Raw genomic sequence first — 20,155 nt, forward strand, 5'->3', positions numbered from 1 at the left:
TAAAAATGTATTATTTATTAACTTATTAATAATTTATTATACTTATTGTAATATTTTTATAACATTTTTTATATTATTATGTTATAATATTATAATTATTTATTAATTTGTTAATATTATTTAATTATTATTTTTTTTAACTAATTCAGATTTAGAGAGTAGCATATTGCATCTTATTTTAGTACCTTACAATTTTATTCCAAAAAAAAAATGGTTCTTCTTATCAAAAACAAATTCAATATCAAAGTAATAAATGAAAAAAATTTTCATCAAATTTTTTTTATATCAAATTTGAAAAAAAAAATTGGAGGGGGAATCTATAATCACCCTATATTACTATAGACTTGCGTATTTCAAAGATCGGCGATTCGAGACGATGGATGCTGTGTGGATGATATGGTGGGAGAAAATCAGAAGAGAGGATGGTGGAAACATTCACTGTTTTCAGTAGTGCGCGACGCGCCATATGCGGTGGAGATTTGTCAAATTGTTCATATATATATATATGTGTATAAGGGCCAATAATCTCACGTGACACGTGTGAATTATCGATAAAAAGTATATTACACACGTGTACTGCAATCATACTGTACTAACAAAAAAAAAAATTTAATTTTAAAATTTAAAAATTACATTTTTTTTTTGTTAATGTCTTCATAAAATATTTCAAAACAGAAAAAAAAACATGAACCTTGTTCTTTAAATAAAAATTCAAATACAATAATTTTTAATTTAACTTTTTGAACCATGTGGTTAATTTTAAAATTGAAGGAAAAAGCACAAGTGAAAGATTTAAGATTATTATTTTAGCAGTTTGTTTATTTGAAATGTTTCTGTAAAAGTCTATTCTGATAATAGTTATCATGGTGCTTAGAATAATGAAGAATTCAACTGTTGATGGACCATTTATCACAAGATAAAATCCTGGACTAGTCCAAACCAACTGAAAGGGGTAAGTATTTCCGAATATAATTTTTAAAATATCTATAAAGAAAAATTTAAAAAGGAATCAGATTGGGACGTTATACACTGAAAAAAAAAATTATTTGATTCAAATACAGAAATTATTGGTTTAAATACAGTTTATTTGATTCAAATAAAAATTATTTGATTCAAATAAATATTATTAGATACAAATAAATATTATTTGATAATAGCCAAGTATTCGATTATTTGAATCAAATAATTATAATTTTTTCAGTATAGATAAACACAGAAAATTAAAAGGCATTAAAATAAGCTGCAACGCTTATTATTTTAATCCAATTTTGCTTATTTTAATCCATTTTGGTATTAAAATAAGAAAAAATGTAATAAAATAATAAGCGTTGCAGCTTATTTTAATACCTTATAATTTTCTGTGAAGGTAAAAAATTGTATTTCCATAAATGTAATTGTTTCATCATGAAAAAATCAGTATTAAATTTAATATTTTTAATGCAAATACAAAAAACCAGTATTGAAATTAAATATTAATTTTTATTAAATTTAACATAAATTTTACTTTAAATTTAATATAAAATGTAGTAAATTTAATAAAAATGTATAATTAATTAAATAAAATGTTATATACTACTTTCTAACTGGATATTGAATATATATATATATATATATATATATATATATATATATTATATTTAATACACATTATTCTAATAATGCAACAATTTTTAATAATTTCAAAAAAAAATAATGTAATTTAGTAATAAAATTAATTTTGCAATGTACAAGTATGATTTTGTTATCTTTTCATAGTTGTCTGACCAAACAAGGTTTCTTCTACTTTCGCGAAGCAGACTCCTTGAAATAACAAAATGTCACAATTTAAACTTTTATTTTAAAACTTTTTTGCATACATGTAGAAGAATTCCTTCACATATTGTATATATATTTGCTGTTAATATCATTATTATTATTTGTTTAATCCAAGTATTTTGCAGCATATTTTATTAATTAGAATCACTTAGAAAAACAATTAATACACTGCGAAGAAAGTAGCATTTGATTAAAAAAAAAAAAAAAATATCTATTTAATACACTAATTTTTTTAATTCAAAAAAAATTATTTCAAACTAGTAAAAATTTTTTGAATCAACTACAGATAAGTATGTGGGTTTTTTTTAATTCATTACTATTTTTTAAAATCAAAATTTCATTGGAATGATTATTGAAATATTTACCCGAACTATAATAATAATAATAATAATAATAATAATAATAATAATAATAATAATTTATATCAATTGCATTTTATTGATTATATATAGGAGGAATTTTTTTACCTTTATATGATTTTTAATTTCTAAAACCGATTTAGTTTAATTTAATTTTTTTATTTTTTATAAAAATTAAAAAAAATCAATTTACTCATACGTCAATTTAATTTTGAAAATGTATCAGTATTTTTAAAAAATTTTTATTTATAGACGAGATTGGCGCTGACACATAGGTACTCTTTCTCTCTCGCTTTTGTATCGCGAAATTTCGAATTTAAACCGATGAAGATCTATTATATGGTGTTCATAGGAACTCTATCGAGTAAATCAATACCATATATATTGAATGGACAAATGTTCAATTATAGTAATTAGATTTCTACATATAGGAAATAGATAGCTATCATACTAATTATATAAAGTAATAAAAGTATGAAAATTTTAAATTTGCATGAGCTATATTTGTTTAAATATATTAAATAATAATTATTTTGAATATTATATATTTATAAAAGTAATTGTATATAATTTACTTGTTATATTTTTATATATAAAATTTTGTTTATACTATAAATTGATTGTTATAAAAATCAGAGTGTTTTAAATATCAAAAAAAAAAATATCCAATTTTTTCGATTTAAATATGATTTTTTTTTTATATTAATCTTTTTATTTTTAACTATTTTTCAAAAGTTCATTTCAAAATTATTTTTGTTCTTTTTAATAAATATTTAAATGATAAATTTAATAAATAGAAGCATATATGAAGGGTAGAATGACAAAAGGGGTCAAGCGCCAATTTATCGAAAATGAGGTTTTTGCATAAAAAAATCAAGAAAATTCATTTACACATTTCTGTAGAAGGATTTCCTTTTTTATTGCGTATTTAAATCAGTTTTTCATAAAAATTAAATTAATAAAATAGCCTCAAATTTACTTTATTGCAACCTGATTGAAAAACAAAAGAAAGTGATGAGTCAATAATATTATCAAAATAAAAAAAAAATATTATTTTTTTAGGTTTTATTTTAATATTTTATTTTAATTTTATTTTAATAATATTTTAATTAATAAAATTAATAATAATAATAATGTATTTTCAATTTTAAACAATTTTAAAATCATTTTGTTATTAATTTTTAAATATTTTTATGGTTATACTAAGTGAACAATTGAATTTAAAGATGAAAGTATTGCTCAATTCCAAAGCAAGCAATTAATTCGTAATTTTCTTGAAAACAAACAATTTTTTAAAGGAATTTTTTTTTCTATTCATTTCGTTGATTCCATAGAAAGAAACTAATTTTCCAGTTTTTCTTTAAACTGTATATTTTTTTTATAATTAATGTTTAGAGAAAATGTGCGCAGTTGATATAACCTCAAGGAACCACAGTTTTTTTTAATTTTATTGTTAATATGTAGGTTTATTTCAACAAATTGTTGTTTATTTATTAAAACATATTAATATATCGAAACGGTTTTCTCAGTTTTTTTTAAATGACCTGCAAAATTTTTAAAAATGTTTTTTTTACTTCCTGTAAAAACAGTGAATTGGCGCTTGACCCCTTTTGTCATTCTACCCTTCATATATTTATATATTTTTTATCAAACAAAAAATATAATATATATATATAATAAAAAAAATTCTAGAACCTATATATATATATTAAAGAATAGAGATGTATATTGTATATGAAATGTAATTATAGTTTCAATTTCATCTTGTTCTTATCGATAGCAACTGCTTTATTCTCAGAGATTTTAATTTATCTTTAATCAACCACAATAGAAGCCATTTGCGGTGATTCTTAGATATACTTCTCTTTTTCTCATGCAATGAAATAGATATCCTTAGGTATATATAGTCGGTGCTTTTGTCATATATTTTCCTCCATTTTCCGATATAAGAAACTATTACGAACATAACATTTTTTATATATATATATATATTATAATATTAATAAATCTTAAATTACTGTTATTAATTTAATGGATCATCAAAAAATAATTTCCAGAATTATATAATTTTTTTTTTCTTTTAATTTATACATTTTTTCATTTATCTAAAGAAAAATTCCTATTTTCATGCTTTGGTCTAGATTCGGTGGATTAAATTGAGGAAGAGACACTGAGCGCATCACACTATTTATATACCTTTGGATTTACTTCTTGAATATATACCAAGTTCCACCCCTTTTTTTTTTCTTTTTTTTTTACACTATACGAAAGCAAGTGACGTTACTTTCCAATCCAAGTAATTCCCCCCAGAAGGTAGATGACCGAGAATGAATCGCGTCGTTTAGTCGTAGTCGGCCTTTCTTGAAGACAAAGAATAGGAAGAGGAAAAACTCACAAAAGCTGCGAAGAATCATTCACATATATATATATGTTATATCCTAAAGGACAGTGCGAGAAAAAAAGAGCTTGGAAAATGCATTCTTTTCATGTAACAAATCGGAATAGAAATTCTTTTCTTTTTTGTAAAAATTGTGATTTTAGTTTGTTTTTTTTTCAGTATAAATATTAATTCTATAAATATAGTTTAATTATAAAAATTTCCTTAATATTAATGTCGAATATTCGATAACTAAAGTTTTAATTATCAGAGATTTTGAGAAGCTTCCTTTGTTGCTTTTCTGATAGTATAGAAACAAACTTGCCCCATTAAAACAGAGGGAAAACTTTTTCCACTAACATGTGACTAGACTACATAGCAACAATTTTTTCTGTGTGATTTTCCTTCTTCCTCTTTTTTTGTTTTTTTTTTTTTTTTCTCTAGAAGTGAAGAATAAAAACAATTAAAAACAAGTCCCTGGATTTCATATATCCGGGGGCATTTGGGGTTTGAACCCTTACAAACCCCATGTTCTTATATATAGTATATACCTATGAAAACATTCCCCTTCGCCTGAAGCTATACAACCTAACGCTTGCGAAATCGCGAGAGTTACAGATGAAATTATCAGTTACTAAAATCTTACCTCCAAAACTATAACGAAGAAATATATGCACACGCAAAAAAAGAAAATTGTAATTTTTACTACTTTCATACACACAAAAAACAAATACTGAAACCATTAACATCACAGAAAATTGAAAGGCATTAAAATAAGCTGCAACGCTTATTATTTTAATCCAATTTTACTTATTTTAATACCAAAATGGATTAAAATAAGCAAAATTGGATTAAAATAATAAGCGTTGCAGCTTATTTTAATGCCTTTTAATTTTCTGTGATCTTAAAATCAAAATGCCTTAAAACTAGTGTAATTTTAATCTTAAAACTAGATTAAGTCAATTTTAGGTCTTAAAATCATACACTCAAGGCTGAAATTCAGTAAAAATGTTTCTAATGTTAACGGTTTTAGTCAAAAGTCAACTGAAAGTAAGTATTATTTTTTAGTGTGTACTCACTAAATCTGAATTAGTAAAAATGTTCACTAATTTAAATTAGTGACTCACTTTTTGCTTTAGAATTAGTTAAATTTTACTAATTGTTAGTAAAAGTTACTAATAATTAGTAAAATTTAACTAATTCTAAAGCAAAAAGTGAGTCACTAATTTAAATTAGTAAACATTTTTACTAATTCAGATTTAGAGAGTATAGTAAAACGGGAACTGTCAGAAGTTTCTGCGTATCTCTGGCAACTTTTACTCAAAAAATATAGTAAAATTTACAATTTTTGTATAGTAAATTTTACTTTTCCGTAGTAGTTTTTACTATTTCTGGAGTAAATTTTACTATTTTTTGGAGTAAAAGTTGCCAAAGATGCGCAGAAACTTCGGACAGTTCCCGTTTTACTATGAAAGTAGTAAAAATTACTTTTTCTTTTTTTCCGTGCACAAAAAAAAATTCATTCATTATATTTGGATGTAAATTATTATATTGTGAATATATTTTAAAGATTAAAAATTCATCTTTTAATCTATTGCACAAAAAAAATATATTAGGTACAACTTCTACATATATGTACTTTCAAAGTAAAACGTAAACTTATTACTTGTAATAAGAAATTTTTTAAATATTTATTAAAAAATGAACTTTTGAAAAGTTTTAAATATAATGTAAAAATCGGAATAAATTTGATTTAAATGAAAATAATCAGATTTAAATCAATAAAATCGTATTTTTTTAAAAAAAGATTATGATTTTTTTTTAAATTATTATTTTCCTTCTGAAATATCAATTAGTATATTATTATACTTGTATCGGTGATCATTGAATGAAATGAAAGATCTTGTAAATACTCGCAGGAATGAATTATTCTCTATTATTCATTTTGGTAATACCGTCTCTCTTCGGCTCTTTTATAGTGATTAGGAGCCGAGCCTCTTTGAGCGCATTATTCCACTGGCTTATAAGAGAGCTTCTTTTTAAGCCATCTTTCAGTGGAAAGCCATGGATTTAAGACCGGAAAAATCCTCGCGCACTAATATACGCAAAAAAAAAAAAAAAAAAAAAAAAAAAGAAACTTAACGATCCGGAAAAGCAGAAAACAATTAGAGAGGATATTTCAAGTGACAAAGCAGTTTTACGAAAAGAAAGAAATATAGGGGATGTAACGACAAAAAAAAAGAGAATAAATAAAATTGTCAACAGAGATCAAACAAATTTAAAAGAAGATAAAAAAAATATATCACTATAATTTTCTATATAATTGTAGATTATATTTTATAGATAATTAGAATTTTATTAAAGAAATAATGTGGTTTATAAAAGAGACAGAGAGGAAAGGGGGGAAAGCTTCTTGTGGATCTGGTTATTTTAAGCAATTTGTTAAGTGCTTTTACACGACTTCATTTCTCGCACCCAATACTCATGATTCACCGCTAATAGGAATATCTCTATATATAAAAAAAAAAAAATACCCATACTCATTTATTGTGAAGTCACTTAAAAATTTTAAATTTAGACTAATTAAGATATTTGTTGAACATTATAATACACACTGAAAAAAAAATTCTGGTTAGGCTATATTTAACATTACTTTCTAGTTATGTTAACCAGAATTCTAGTTGAATTAACTAGAATTCTCGTTAAAATAACCAGAATTCTGGTTAACCTAACCAGAATCAAAATGTTAAATATAACTAGAATTTTTTTTCAGTGCACCTATTCATTAATACATCGATCTTTATGAATTTTTCATTACATTTAGTTCCAAAAACTTTTGTTTAACACTTTTATAATATTCAACTATATATATACATAAAAAATGTGAGCTAATAATCCTTTCATAATCTCGTCGGAGGATAAAAATACAAAAGTTGTTGATACAAACTTTTAGAAAAACAGGTCACGATTTGATAGATTTTTTTTTTTTTTGTATATACTTTTTTGTGCCAAGGAAGTGTTAAGTTTTTATAAAGTTTTGTTAACTGGAAACTTTATATAAAAAGAATTTAAAAGACGATAAACAAATTGCATTTATATATATGCAATGTTTATAAATTAAATATTTAAATGAAATTTTATTATATGTAATCATAATTGATTTATCTAAAAAACGAGACTTGTTTTTGCTTATCAAGACGCATATATATATGCAGTGGAAAAAAATTTATTCGATTCAAATAATCGGATACTTGACTATTAGCAAATAAATTGTATTGAATAAATATTTATTTATATTAAATATATATTTATTTGTATGAAATAAATATTTGTTTATAAATTATTATTATTCAGACCAATTATAAATAGTATTTGTTTTAAATACAGTTTATTTCATTCAAATAAATATATTATTTGGTTCAAAAGTAAATATTTATTAGACAAATGTAAAGTAACTATTTGAATGAAATAAATTTTCTTTTCACTTTGTAATAACACCATATTTTTGTTGCGCTTCAAAATGAGTACAACGAATACTATATACTCAAATTGAACTCAAGTTTTTTAAGTTTCTTTATAGTCTGGCAAGCTTTTTTTTATACATATACATATATATATTCTCCCTCAGGAATAAATGCTCTTTTCAGATACAACGATAAATCCAAACCAAAAGCAATCGTTTGACAATAGACCCCAAAACTTTTCAATCTAACGTACTTTGCAAGCTCATTTATTTTATATATATATATACATATATAGCAGAACTTTTCACGTTTTTAAGGTATCACATCGGTAAACCCGTTTTCTATAGATTTTCTTGAAAATTTTACCATATGTTCTTATTATCATTCTTGACAAATTTGCAAAATATGAAGAATTTTCGCCGTACGAAACCAGAGATATTAGCAATCAAAGTTGCTTATTTTGCATGGGAGACGGGACTAATGTATGGGGGAGAAGTACATTTTCATAAATATCATCAGAAGTTTTCTATAAATTTTTTTCAAAAACTAATGTTGAATTCACGAATAAATTTGGAACTAAAATATACAAAAAAATTTATAATTTACCGTGCCGTTTATTTGTAATTATAAATTAAAAATTCTATTTCATAACGTCATTTGCAATATATAGCACACCCGCCATTTTGATGTGGCAACATCGCAGGATGGTAACATTAGTTAGAGAGAGACAGTAGTCCACAGTAGTCAAAGCGAGACTTATAGCGACGTTGTCAAACCTCCTACTCCTTCCAATCGCTGCTAGTGTGAGGTATACGTGTACGAGTGCATTTGTAGAAGTAGGTACAGTATGGGCTGAGAGTATAGGGAGTTGAGGGCGAAAGTATAGTGCGGGAAGTAGTAATGCGAGGTACAAACTTTTGACTCCGATTAGTGCCGATGTGATACCTTAAATGGAAATGCATTTTCCAAAAGAAATTATAATCATTTTACAATAATGACATTTTATTGTTTATCCATCTTACGATATTGTATTTAACAAATTTTTTTTTCATATAAGAAATTATGTTCAATGCATTTATATTAAATAAATGTGAAAAAAAAACCTTGGGTTATCTTCACATATGTGCCCATACCTATTTTTCATATGCGGATTTCGCAAAATTTATAGAGTCTATTAAGTAAAAAATATTATTCTCTTTAGTGGGGATTTGTTATATTCTTTTATTAAGATATATACTTTAGCACTTTTTTTTATATTTATTTTATATATTTTTAGGATATATATCCTCTTTTGAATAGTTTTTATATTAAAAAAAAGCCTTCCGACATTTTTTTTTTTTTTTTTTTTTGAATTAACTACAAAAATTTTAGTATTGGAGAATTTGCGGTAAAAATTTATATAGTTTTATTGAGTAAAAAATGACTCACCGTTTATGATTACATTCCCGATGGCTGCGCTTCTCTGCCAATGTCATTTATCTCTTGATTGTATAATTCTTTTGGTATTAGCCTGGAAAAATAAAATAATTAATAATTTTGTGAAATTGATAAGAATAATAATAATTGAGTCGCCGGAAAGTAAAACCACACATAAAATTCTGACTCCCATTGAATTAACATGGCCATCAGAATTTTATGTGTGGTTTTACTTTCCGGCGACTCAATTGCGAATATAATACCGTCCGACATGATTTTTGACTCACAAAAAAATTCAACATTTTTGAGAAATTGGGACACAAAAAAAATACCCGTGTCTGGCCGTTTGGTTGGTAAAAGTCGTTTGTGGTTTTTTGAGGGTAAAAACAACCCCTAAATGAAAAGTGACAAGATATCAGATTTTCAAAATGGCGGATCCAATATGGCGGTCAAAATATTAAAAAGTTATTAATTTTTTATTTTATATCCGCCATTTTAAATTATGAAAATTTGACATCAGATTCACCATTAGCGACCCCAAAATCCCCTAGATACCAAGTTTTATAAAATATTAATAATTTTTAAAAAATATCTTTACAGAAAATTAAAAGGCATTAAAATAAGCTGCAATGCTTATTATTTTAATCCAAGTTTTCTTATTTTAATCCATTTTGGTATTAAAATAAGCAAAATTGGATTAAAATAATAAGCGATGCAGCTTATTTTAATGCCTTTTAATTTTCTGTGATTGTTACTTTTCATTTAGGAGTTGTTTTTACCCCTAAAAACCACAAACGACTTGATCTAGCACACACTAAAAAATGTAGAATTTTTACCCCAAAATCGGTATAAAAATTAACTGCAACAAATTTTATTTGCCACTGTTTATGTAAATTAGCATTGGTTAAAATTATCCGCAACGCAAAATTTATCCAGCGTTTTTTCTGTGGCAAAACGGCTAGACACGGTATTTTTTTGGGTCCTACACTGAAAAAAAAATTTATTTGATTCAAATACCGGTGTATTTGAATTAAATAATTTTTTTTTGCAATGTAGTTTCTGAAAATGTTTAATTTTTTTTGTGTGTCAAAAAAAAGTTAAGTTTTGTCGAACGCGGTGTAATATGTGATGCGCTCGCTGAAGAAAGGGATAAAAAATTATATAGATGTTTGTTTCTCTCTTCAGAGAGAGTTAAATATTAATAAAATATTAAATTTCATTTAAAAACAAAAGATGACTATTATTCATTATGCTCTAATAGCTCAACTATATATATATAATTTTGCGCAAGTAAGAGAAATACCGAGATTATTCTTTGAAGCGGGAAAATCGCATTTCCTGACATTTTGAGATTACGAGCATGGTTAATTATACGAAAGTGTTATTGCTTCTGTTTACCTAGGTTTCTGTTTGTTTTGCAGGTGTTATCTACCAGGTGATAAGCACCCTCCTAACTCTCGCGACACGTCGGCACAACCTTCTTGCTTTGCATCCGCAATATATATATATAGGAAGGGTTGTTTTTTCCCTACATATAGAGAGATGCGAGGGAAGCAAAAAAGAAGGACAAAAATATGAAGGGTAACGAGAAGAGAAAATTGGAGGACAAGTGAGAGAATCTACAAGGATATTTCTATTCATGATTATTAGGGAATAACGAAGATGAAATGGGACATTGTTTTATATCTTATCTTCATCATTCCTTATTTTTCCAACGCATTTCTTGAATCAAGAGGTAAAAATTTTACTATAATTTATATTATATTCTATATAAAATTTAGTTATAATAAAAAAATATTAAACATTTTCATTTAATTATGATTTTATTACATTTAATTTTTAAATATGGAAACGTAAAAATATGAAATCTTTTATACTATATGCAAATATACGAATTTTTACGGCTCCTGCGTAAATATGCGAATGTCTGTATATTAAAAAGAGGAAAAAAAAACACCAAAGCGTGAGTTTACATACGTACGCACCGATTAATTATTTCAAGTACTCTTTTCTACCTCACCTATTTCCTACTGTCGCAAGAGTGAGAGGCTAATGAATATTCATTTCGCGAATATACTTTGGAATAGTATATACATATACTTTGACAAAGGGAAAATTTTTAAAAATATTACATTTTTAATTCAAAACACTTTTTTTTTTTTATTTTCAATAAACAATTGTAGAAAACAAATGGATTATAGTAATTTTCGATCGAATTCTTGCCCCCGGGTATTTGAAAATTCAACCCCAAGATAGCAGAGTGGCGCAGTGGAAGCGTGCTGGGCCCATAACCCAGAGGTCCGTGGATCGAAACCACGCTCTGCTAAATATTTTTTTTTTCTTTCTAATATGTATCAAAATGAAAATTAATTTAATTTCTTTTTCACTTATATTAAAGATGATTTTATTTATTTTATCCAAGTAAATCCATAACCTCAATGAAGTTGGTGTCGACGTTTATCGCCGAAAATTGTTTTTCACTGAACCGAAAAATGTCAAATTATTTTTTTTTAAAGATTTTCAATCCAAATAATACCTTGAGAAATACTTTTCAAAATATTATGTGGACCCAAAAACTTTTTAAACAGGGATTGTGAAAAAAATTCCCTGACTCCTCCCTGACATTTTTTGATTTTTCCCTGACTTTTTAATAACCTTATTTCTGCTTTTTTTGAACAAAAATATGGTTACTGACATATTTCACAATAAATTAATTTCTAATGGTAGTAACAAATGGTAATAAAAACCATTCAAGTTTTTTTAGACTAAAAATTTTTAAATTCACAAAAAATTTTAATTTTTTTGTAGAAATTTACAGAAACTTCCCTGACTTTGAATGAAATTTTCTGAAATTCCCTGACATTTCCCTGACCAACAAAATTCCCTGACGTTTCCCTGCGACTTTCCCTGACCGTTAAGACACCCTGTTAAAAATTATTCAATAACTAGCAAAATTAAACGTGCGCGAAATTTGATGTTTCATTGTTTATTATAAAAAAATTTTAAAGAAACCAATTTCGAAATTTGAAAACACAATTATTTGGCAAAAATGAGAAAAAAAAATTGTCAAAATTTGACACGACACGTTATAACATTACAATTCAAAAAAAACGCGTGAAATCAGTAAAGACCAACTTCAAGTTAGGACAGAAGGACAGACCAATAAGCATTTTATTATTGTATAATAATAATTTTGGTCCCGTGAAAAATAAATTTCAAGTGTCGACGCCAACTTCATGGAGGTTAAATTCAACACTCTCAAAGACCAAATATTGCTTCCTATCATGATGAGACAAAAGTTCTGAACATTCATATGAACGAAATATTTTTTTCAATCTATAAATTAAACAATTATTAAAATATTAATTTCTTTTTAGATATTTAAAACAAAATTTTGTAATAATGTATTTAAAATAAAATAAATAAAATAAATAAGTTGCAAAAAAAAATTTCGTTCATTTGAACGTTCAAAACTTTTGGCTCATTCCTCATGAGGAAGCTTTGCATTCGTGACGTTTTTCGATTTTTTAAAATTGGGTTATATGGACTCATTTTCATCTAGAAATAATATATATGAAGTCCTGAGCAAATGTCCAGATGTATGTGTGTGTATGTCACAAAATATTGTGTACAAATTATCTCAGAAACGTTTTAACGGATTGTTCTAAAAAATTTTATGCTTAAATCATTAATACCTAAAATCTGACACAAGGATTTCCGAATATATTCACATTTTACTTTTTACAATTTTTTCAAAATTTAAAAAACAATTTTTTTTAAAATATTTTTTTCTTTGTAAATTTAATTTTGTTTAGTAAAAAAAACTTATTTCTTGCATTAAAACGAGTCGATTAGCCTATATAAAGTTCACATTTTACTGAAATCTACACAGAAAATTAAAAGGCATTAAAATAAGCTGCATAACGCTTATTATTTTAATACCAAAATGGATTAAAATAAGCAAAATTGGATGAAAATAATAAGCATTGCAGCTTATTTTAATGCCTTTTAATTTTCTTTATATAGATTAAATCATTTTTTTTTGAATTTTTGAAAATAATCGTTTTTTGTATTTTTTGAAATAACTTTTTCTGATATAAAAATTTTAATTAATTCTTGTCAAAATTGTATATTCCTGACATAAAAATGAATCGATTGAGGTATACAAAAGTTTTCATTTTACTAATATATTTATAAAATTGATCGCTATTTTTAGTTGTAATCCTTCTTTTAAATCTTGAATATAAGTGTATCATGATGAGGAAGCTAGTCATGACATGAACACCTAGTTTATACAATATATTTGTAAAATGATAATAAAAATAATGGCAGTTTAATAAGAAAAGAAAATTATTTCTTTATATTCAAAATGTATGCGCAATAATGAATTTCGAATTTTTCAAAAATTTTAGAATATTGATAATTCAGTTGTTGTTCAATCTAGCCGAGGAAATTGTTAAATAGATTATCGTCGTTTTAACGTATACCCGACGTTGTCTCGTCTCAGCAACACTTATTATTATTATTATTATTATTATACGGCGCTTACAATATATATACAGAGTTCATAGCAATTATTTCTTATTCCCTATGTCGTGTATGCGTATACGTATATGATGCAATTTTGGCGACTCAACAATATTCAGGAACGTGCTCTCATTTGAAAATCTTGTTTTGCAAAAAAAAAAAACATATCATGTATTAATTTTTTCTGTATTTTTTTCCATATTTTTTTTTCTCATTTTAATGAAACAAAATGTATATCGGGAAAATGGTTTGCATATATGGTGGTTTGATGTAAACCTTGCTCACTTCAAAATGATTGGCGGCATCAATGCCAATTAATTAGCCAACAAACTCAATAGCCTCAGTGGTCAGCGGTACCATACTATCGATGAGTAATTCCATTAGTATATAAAGAGATATATAACTCGAAAATAACATTTTTTTTTTTCCTATTGTTTTGCCAAACTATTTTCAGTTGATTTTTTTGTTAAAAAGGAAATTGCTTTGTATCTTTTTTTAACAAGGTTATTATGTGGGTAATTTTTAGAGATATATATATTTAAAGAGAAGGGCGATGATCGTAACTATGTCGAGGCACCCCCTTAAAAAAGAAGAGGAGAACTCTCCCGACATAATCTCCAAAAGTCGTCGGATTAACGTTCTATCCAGAAATATATAGCGTGCACAAGGCCAACCCTATATGAAAGAGTCTAATCTGGCGTAACGTCACAAACCGAGTAAAACATTTATTCCCCCATTTGGCGAAAAGTGATCTTCTTTTCGTTATCGATGCAATGCGCTAAATGCTTAATTTTATGCAATAGCCACGTGAGCATTAAAAAAAAGACTTTAGAGAAAGAGGAGATTGGGAAACAAAATTTTTTGATAAGAAAGTAGTTACGATAAAAGATTTAAATTTTTTTCTGTTTACATACTTTTTTTTAAATATATTAATTTTATTTATAGGAGGATGCAATCGAACAGTTAGAAATTCTGTGGGATTGATTAGATGGACCGGACGAATGGGAAAATGTATTGTTCGAATTAAAGCCCCTTCAAAGGATCCTCAGGTATTTATTTATTTATTAATAATTAATAAATAAATATAAATTATATTTTTCTATATACAAATTTTTCTCTATAGATAATTGAACTTCGAATAAGAAGACTGCAAGTGGGTGTTTTAAAAGATTCCAAATGCTTAGGAGCATATATACAATTCTTTGAAGATTCATCATCAGATGATTTGGAAGTAGATTCTGGACGATATTGTGGTCACATTACAAGTAATACAACTAGGTAATTTTTTTTTTCAATAACACTGTATTGAAATATATGTACATATAAAAACTAAATTTTACTTTTAATTTTTAGATTATTTTTAAGAAAAGGCCCAGATTTGACTCTAGTAATGAATTCAGAGACAAAATTTGCCGCTGAGAATCCTGTGATATTTTCTGCTCAATATTCAATTTTACCATCACGTTTGGCAAATGAACGACATCGAGGGCTCATTGGACCCTCAATCAGTGAATGTCCACTCGAATGCAATAATCGTAATGATCGTCGATATTGTCGCTTAGTTTCACCCGGATATCCTGGTGTTTATCCAAGAGGCATCAGATGCAGAATTGCCCTTGAATCAAGTACAGGAAGATTTAGTATAGGCAGTTCAGAGGACATCTACAGTCTTATGAATTACACCCATCAAGATGGTTGTATTACAGAAAATTGTCAAGATATTTTTGAACCTGAGAAACCTTTCGAGACAAAATCAAGTTATTTTCAAGCAGCCAGGTATAAAAAAAAAAAAATTCTTTAACTAATTCTTTAAATACGATATTTTCTATTTTAAAAAAAAATAAAATTTTCTTTTTGTCAACCTAATTAGAATACGAACATTGAGGAATACAAACGCAAAACGAGATGAAGAAGACGAGATCATAATCAGTCAGGATAATCGTCCACAACAAAAATATCGTCAAACAATAAAACCTCACAGAACAAGGGTAAATCTAGGTAGAAAAAATAACGATAAATTAAAACAGAATGTTATAGCTAAACATTTAAAGACCCAAACAATACCATTTGAATCTAATCGATTTCGACATGAAGGACATTTTAAAGAAAAGATATTATCTTTTAACGAGTGGAATCCATTAAATAATAGTCCATTATTACCACCAAATGAAATCAAACGTGATAAACATAATCGTTTTAATAATGAATCGAGAAAATTTCGAAAAAATACGAATCCACCATCATTTCTAAGACGTTATCGAATTGATGATAAGTTAGAAAATACAAATTGTTTAAGCGATTATCTCGCTTTACTAGAGAATATAAATGGTAAAATTTTTGAAATCACAAAATTTTGTGGTGAGGGTCACATACCACAGATCTTATCAAGAGGGAGAAATATCATTATTGAGTTTTATTCCAACAATGATGGAACCATTATGCATGATGGATTTCATTTGACCCTACAAGAAATTGATGTAGGAATAAAATCAAATTTTGAAAAAAATTGTGAATTTATATTCAAAAGTTCTGATAAGTCAAGAGAAATTATTAAATCAATGGAAAATTGGTATCCACCAGGTACAATTTGTATTTATAAATTTCTTGGAAAAATCACTGAGAAAGTTTCAATTCAATTAAAAATTGTAAGAAAAGAATTAATTACAAACGAATCAAATGATTTAGAGAAAAAAAATAACAGTAAATCAGTTTATTGTAAAGGAAATGAAATAACAATTTACAATGGAATTTATGAGAATAATAATCAAATGCTTTGGTCATTTTGTGATACATCACATTCTGATATTAATAACATTCAGGTAAAGTAAAATATTTCAAATATATAAAAAATGGAAAATTAAACTAAAGTTACCAATGTTGATTCAACGAAGAAATTAAAGATTCTAATTACCATCAATAAAATTTGATTATTTTCAACCATCTAAAACCTGAAATAAAAAAAAATTAATATTTATCATTGTTTTGTCCCGGATTTATCGAAAATTTCGAAATTTCAAATAATTTTGATATTTCCTCGACTTGGAAGCAATTTTTCTCGTTTGATAATTATTTATTTTAATAGAAGCATTTTAAAAAAACAGGAAAATTGCTTCCGAGGCGGGGAAAGCAGTGATTTTGAATTTTTTGTCACGGGATTTTTTTCGAAAATCCCGAAATTTCAAAAAAATTATTACTTCCTCGCCTCGGAAGCAATATTTCTTATTTAATAATTATTAATTTCAATGCTAGAATCGTTTTAAAACACAGGAAAATTGCTTCCAAGTCGGGGAAAGCAGTGATTTTGAATTATTTGTCCCGGATTTTCCAAAAATTTCGAAATTTCAAATAATTTTGATATTTACTCGACTTGGAAGCAATTTTTCTCGATTGATAATTATTTATTTCAATGATAGAAGCCTTTTAAAAAGCAGAAAAATTGCTTCCAAGTCGGGGAAAGCAGTGATTTTGAATTTTTTGTTACGGATTTTTTTCGAAAATCCCGAAATTTCAAGAAAATTATTACTTCCTCGCCTCGGAAGCAATATTTCTTGTTTAATAATTATTCATTTCAATGCTAGAATCGTTTTAAAACACAGGAAAATTGCTTCCAAGTCGGGGAATGCAGTGATTTTGAATTATTTGTCACGGATTTTTTTCGAAAATCCCGAAATTTCAAGAAAATTATTACTTCCTCGCCTCGGAAACAAATTTTCTTTTTTTTTAAAAAAGGCTTCTAGCATTGAAATAAATAATTATCAAACAAGAAAAATTGCTTCCGAGGCGAGGAAGTAATAATTTTCTTGAAATTTCGGGATTTTCGAAAAAAATCCGTGACAAATAATTCAAAATCACTGCTTTCCCCGACTTGGAAGCAATTTTTCTGCTTTTTAAAAGGTTTCTATCATTGAAATAAATAATTATCAAACGAGAAAAATTGCTTCCGAGACGGGAAAATAATAATTTTCATGAAATTTCGGGATTTTGGAAAAATCTGTGAAAAAACAATGATAAATATTATTTTCCCCGCCTCGGAAGCAATTTTCCTGTTTTTTTAAAATGCTTCTAGCATTGAAATAAATAATTATCAAACGAGAAAAATTGCTTCCGAGTCGAGGAAATATGAAAATTATTTGAAATTTCGAAATTTTCGGAAAATCCGGGACAAAACAATGATTGTTTCAGAGGGTTGAAAATAATCAAATTTCATTGATGGGGATTAGAATCCTTAAATTTTATTTTTTCGTTGAATCAACGTTGGTAATTTTAGTTTCATAATATTTTTTATATATATATATTGTATAATTTGTTTTATATAACTGTCTGTTGCAGGTGCCCATTATTTCAAGCGGAAATTCTCTAATGATTCAATTTTATAGCGCTAAAGGATCTTTTGATGGGCAGGAATTTACATATAGTATATCATATAAATTCATTAAAAAATCACACAATGTAACACGTAGACGGCAAATTAAAATTGAAGAAACAAAATTAATTTCCCTAAGACCAGTTGATTTTTCATCATTAAATTTAAATGAAAGTGAATATTGTAATTGCGATATTTCAGATAGAATTGGAAATTTTAAAAGTTGGTTCATGGTTCTTGTTGTTCTAGGGGTCATTTCATTTTTAGGTGCAGTATTAACGATCGTTGCTGTCCTAACCAAATGGTTAAAAATGCGCGCAATTGAAAAAAGTTTATTACAAACTCCAAAACGATGAATATAATTAAATTTGAATTTTAAAAAACAAACATATCAAAAAATAAATCACAACAAAAAAAAAATCACAGAAACAATAAACACGAAAAAGGGAAATTTATAAAGTATTTACCTATGTATAGTATTTTAATTAAAATTTCAATAGCTTACATTATTTATTATAAAAAAAAATTTAATTTATTAAAATTTTATAAACTTTTATAAAGCATTTTTTTTTTTAAAGGATGTATGTAATTCAAAACTAGAATTATGTGTGCTCAAAAAATGTGCGATAAATGTTTAAATTGTGTATTATAAAACTGACGTTTTTTAAAGAAAAAAAAAAATGTTGCATATGTATATAGTAATTGCGAAAATAAATATAAGTAAATAATTTATGATCATTTTAAACTTTCGATTGTATTAATTTCATTTTGTATAACGTTTAAAACAAAATTCCCCAAAAGATGTAAATAAATTTAAAATAATAATTATTATTATTAAACATAAAAATATAATTTGGACTCTGAAAAAAAGGCCCCACCGAGATTCGAACTCGGATCGCTGGATTCAGAGTCCAGAGTGCTAACCATTACACCATAGCGCCATAATAGCGCCAACATAAATGACCTTGAATAGATAATATTTCAAAATTTAATGTTCCTTTAAAAAAATTTTCATTATTTACTTTTTTTTTTTTAATTCTAAAAATTTTAAATCCCTTGCGACTATTTTTTATAAGAATTTTTCCGTTAAATATTAAAAAAGTAACATAAATATATATTTTTTTTTATAAACAGAGATAACAATAATTGCAACTGTTGATAACGTGAAAAACCATAAACTCAGTCAATAACCTTAAAATTTGAATAGAATAAACGTTAAATTCAAAAATTTATTAAAACGATCTTTCTAACATTTTGGCAATTAGGTTATGTTGAAAAATCAACAAACGAACAGATAGAATGCAAAAAATAAACACTATTTATGATAAACATTTTGTGTTCTACAAAATGATTAAATAAATTATGATATATATATATATTTATATACGTAGCTATATAAAATTACTCACCAAATAATAATATTCTTCTTCTTTCTTCTTAAATCACTTCACTTAAATCACTTTACATATTAAACAATATACCGTATTAGTAAATTAATCAAATTAAAGTGTTAAACAGTTATTTACAGTCACGTGACACATGAGAAAGCGAGGGAAGACCGGCAAATACTGATTAAGCTTGTTTCACTTTCCAAAATGGCGGGAATGTATGAGCCAGGTATGGGTAGTACGTTTAAATTTGTCCAGGCTTAACTCCCTAACTTAACTTCCCATCTATGGAAAATGGACTTTGAACGTCCCACCTATGGCTCCACCTTGCGGAGTCTTTTTTATTTATGAACGTATTCAACGCATGGTAAAGTCATTTTCTTTAAACTACACCATTACCATTTGATTTGGTTTAATTGCCAATTTCTTATTACCTGTACAGGTTT

At 26.0% G+C, this 20,155-nt stretch overlaps 1 protein-coding gene, 1 long non-coding RNA gene and 2 other non-coding genes across 8 annotated transcripts in view; 2 read left to right on the forward strand and 2 right to left on the reverse strand.

Moving 5' to 3' along the window:
* LOC127289809 (uncharacterized) overlaps positions 1 to 19,878 on the reverse strand; it is a 31,053-nt gene extending 11,175 nt beyond the window's left edge. Inside the window, exons 1-2 of the long non-coding RNA XR_007844218.1 lie at positions 19,731 to 19,878; positions 9,444 to 9,525 (exon numbers count right to left, since the gene is read on the reverse strand). This is a non-coding gene — a long non-coding RNA (uncharacterized LOC127289809). The remainder of the gene's footprint in view (positions 1 to 9,443; positions 9,526 to 19,730) is intronic.
* LOC127289787 (uncharacterized) lies at positions 445 to 19,044 on the forward strand. 5 transcript variants are annotated; one of them, XM_051317955.1, is made up of 8 exons: positions 445 to 558; positions 676 to 952; positions 10,853 to 11,166; positions 14,904 to 15,007; positions 15,082 to 15,236; positions 15,312 to 15,734; positions 15,829 to 16,777; positions 18,288 to 19,044. In XM_051317955.1, exons 3-8 carry the CDS (start codon positions 11,094 to 11,096, stop codon positions 18,675 to 18,677), a joined length of 2,094 nt encoding a protein of 697 aa, XP_051173912.1. In that variant the 5' UTR covers positions 445 to 558; positions 676 to 952; positions 10,853 to 11,093; the 3' UTR covers positions 18,678 to 19,044. The 5 variants fall into 5 exon arrangements, with proteins under 5 accessions (XP_051173912.1, XP_051173915.1, XP_051173916.1 ...); XM_051317958.1 differs by having other exon boundaries at positions 449 to 558; positions 859 to 952; XM_051317959.1 differs by having other exon boundaries at positions 452 to 589; positions 875 to 952.
* Positions 11,686 to 11,757, forward strand: Trnam-cau (transfer RNA methionine (anticodon CAU)). Its single transcript has one exon. It is a non-coding gene; the product is annotated as a tRNA-Met (tRNA).
* Positions 19,191 to 19,262, reverse strand: Trnaq-cug (transfer RNA glutamine (anticodon CUG)). The gene has a single exon. It is a non-coding gene; the product is annotated as a tRNA-Gln (tRNA).
* Positions 19,879 to 20,155: the final 277 nt, after the last annotated feature.

Source organism: Leptopilina boulardi, unplaced genomic scaffold (assembly GCF_019393585.1).
Source record: "Leptopilina boulardi isolate dan_hultmark-lab unplaced genomic scaffold, ZJU_Lbou_2.1 LbouV2_51, whole genome shotgun sequence".
Lineage (NCBI taxonomy): Eukaryota > Metazoa > Arthropoda > Insecta > Hymenoptera > Figitidae > Leptopilina > Leptopilina boulardi.

Bases quoted from the DNA above. Each gene is read 5' to 3' on its own strand.
- LOC127289787 (XM_051317955.1), top strand. From the start codon at position 11,094: ATGAAATGGGACATTGTTTTATATCTTATCTTCATCATTCCTTATTTT. The intron at 11,167-14,903 runs GTAAAAATTTTA...TTTTATTTATAG, and splicing joins CGCATTTCTTGAATCAAGAG to GAGGATGCAATCGAACAGTT. The intron at 15,237-15,311 runs GTAATTTTTTTT...TTTAATTTTTAG, and splicing joins ATTACAAGTAATACAACTAG to ATTATTTTTAAGAAAAGGCC.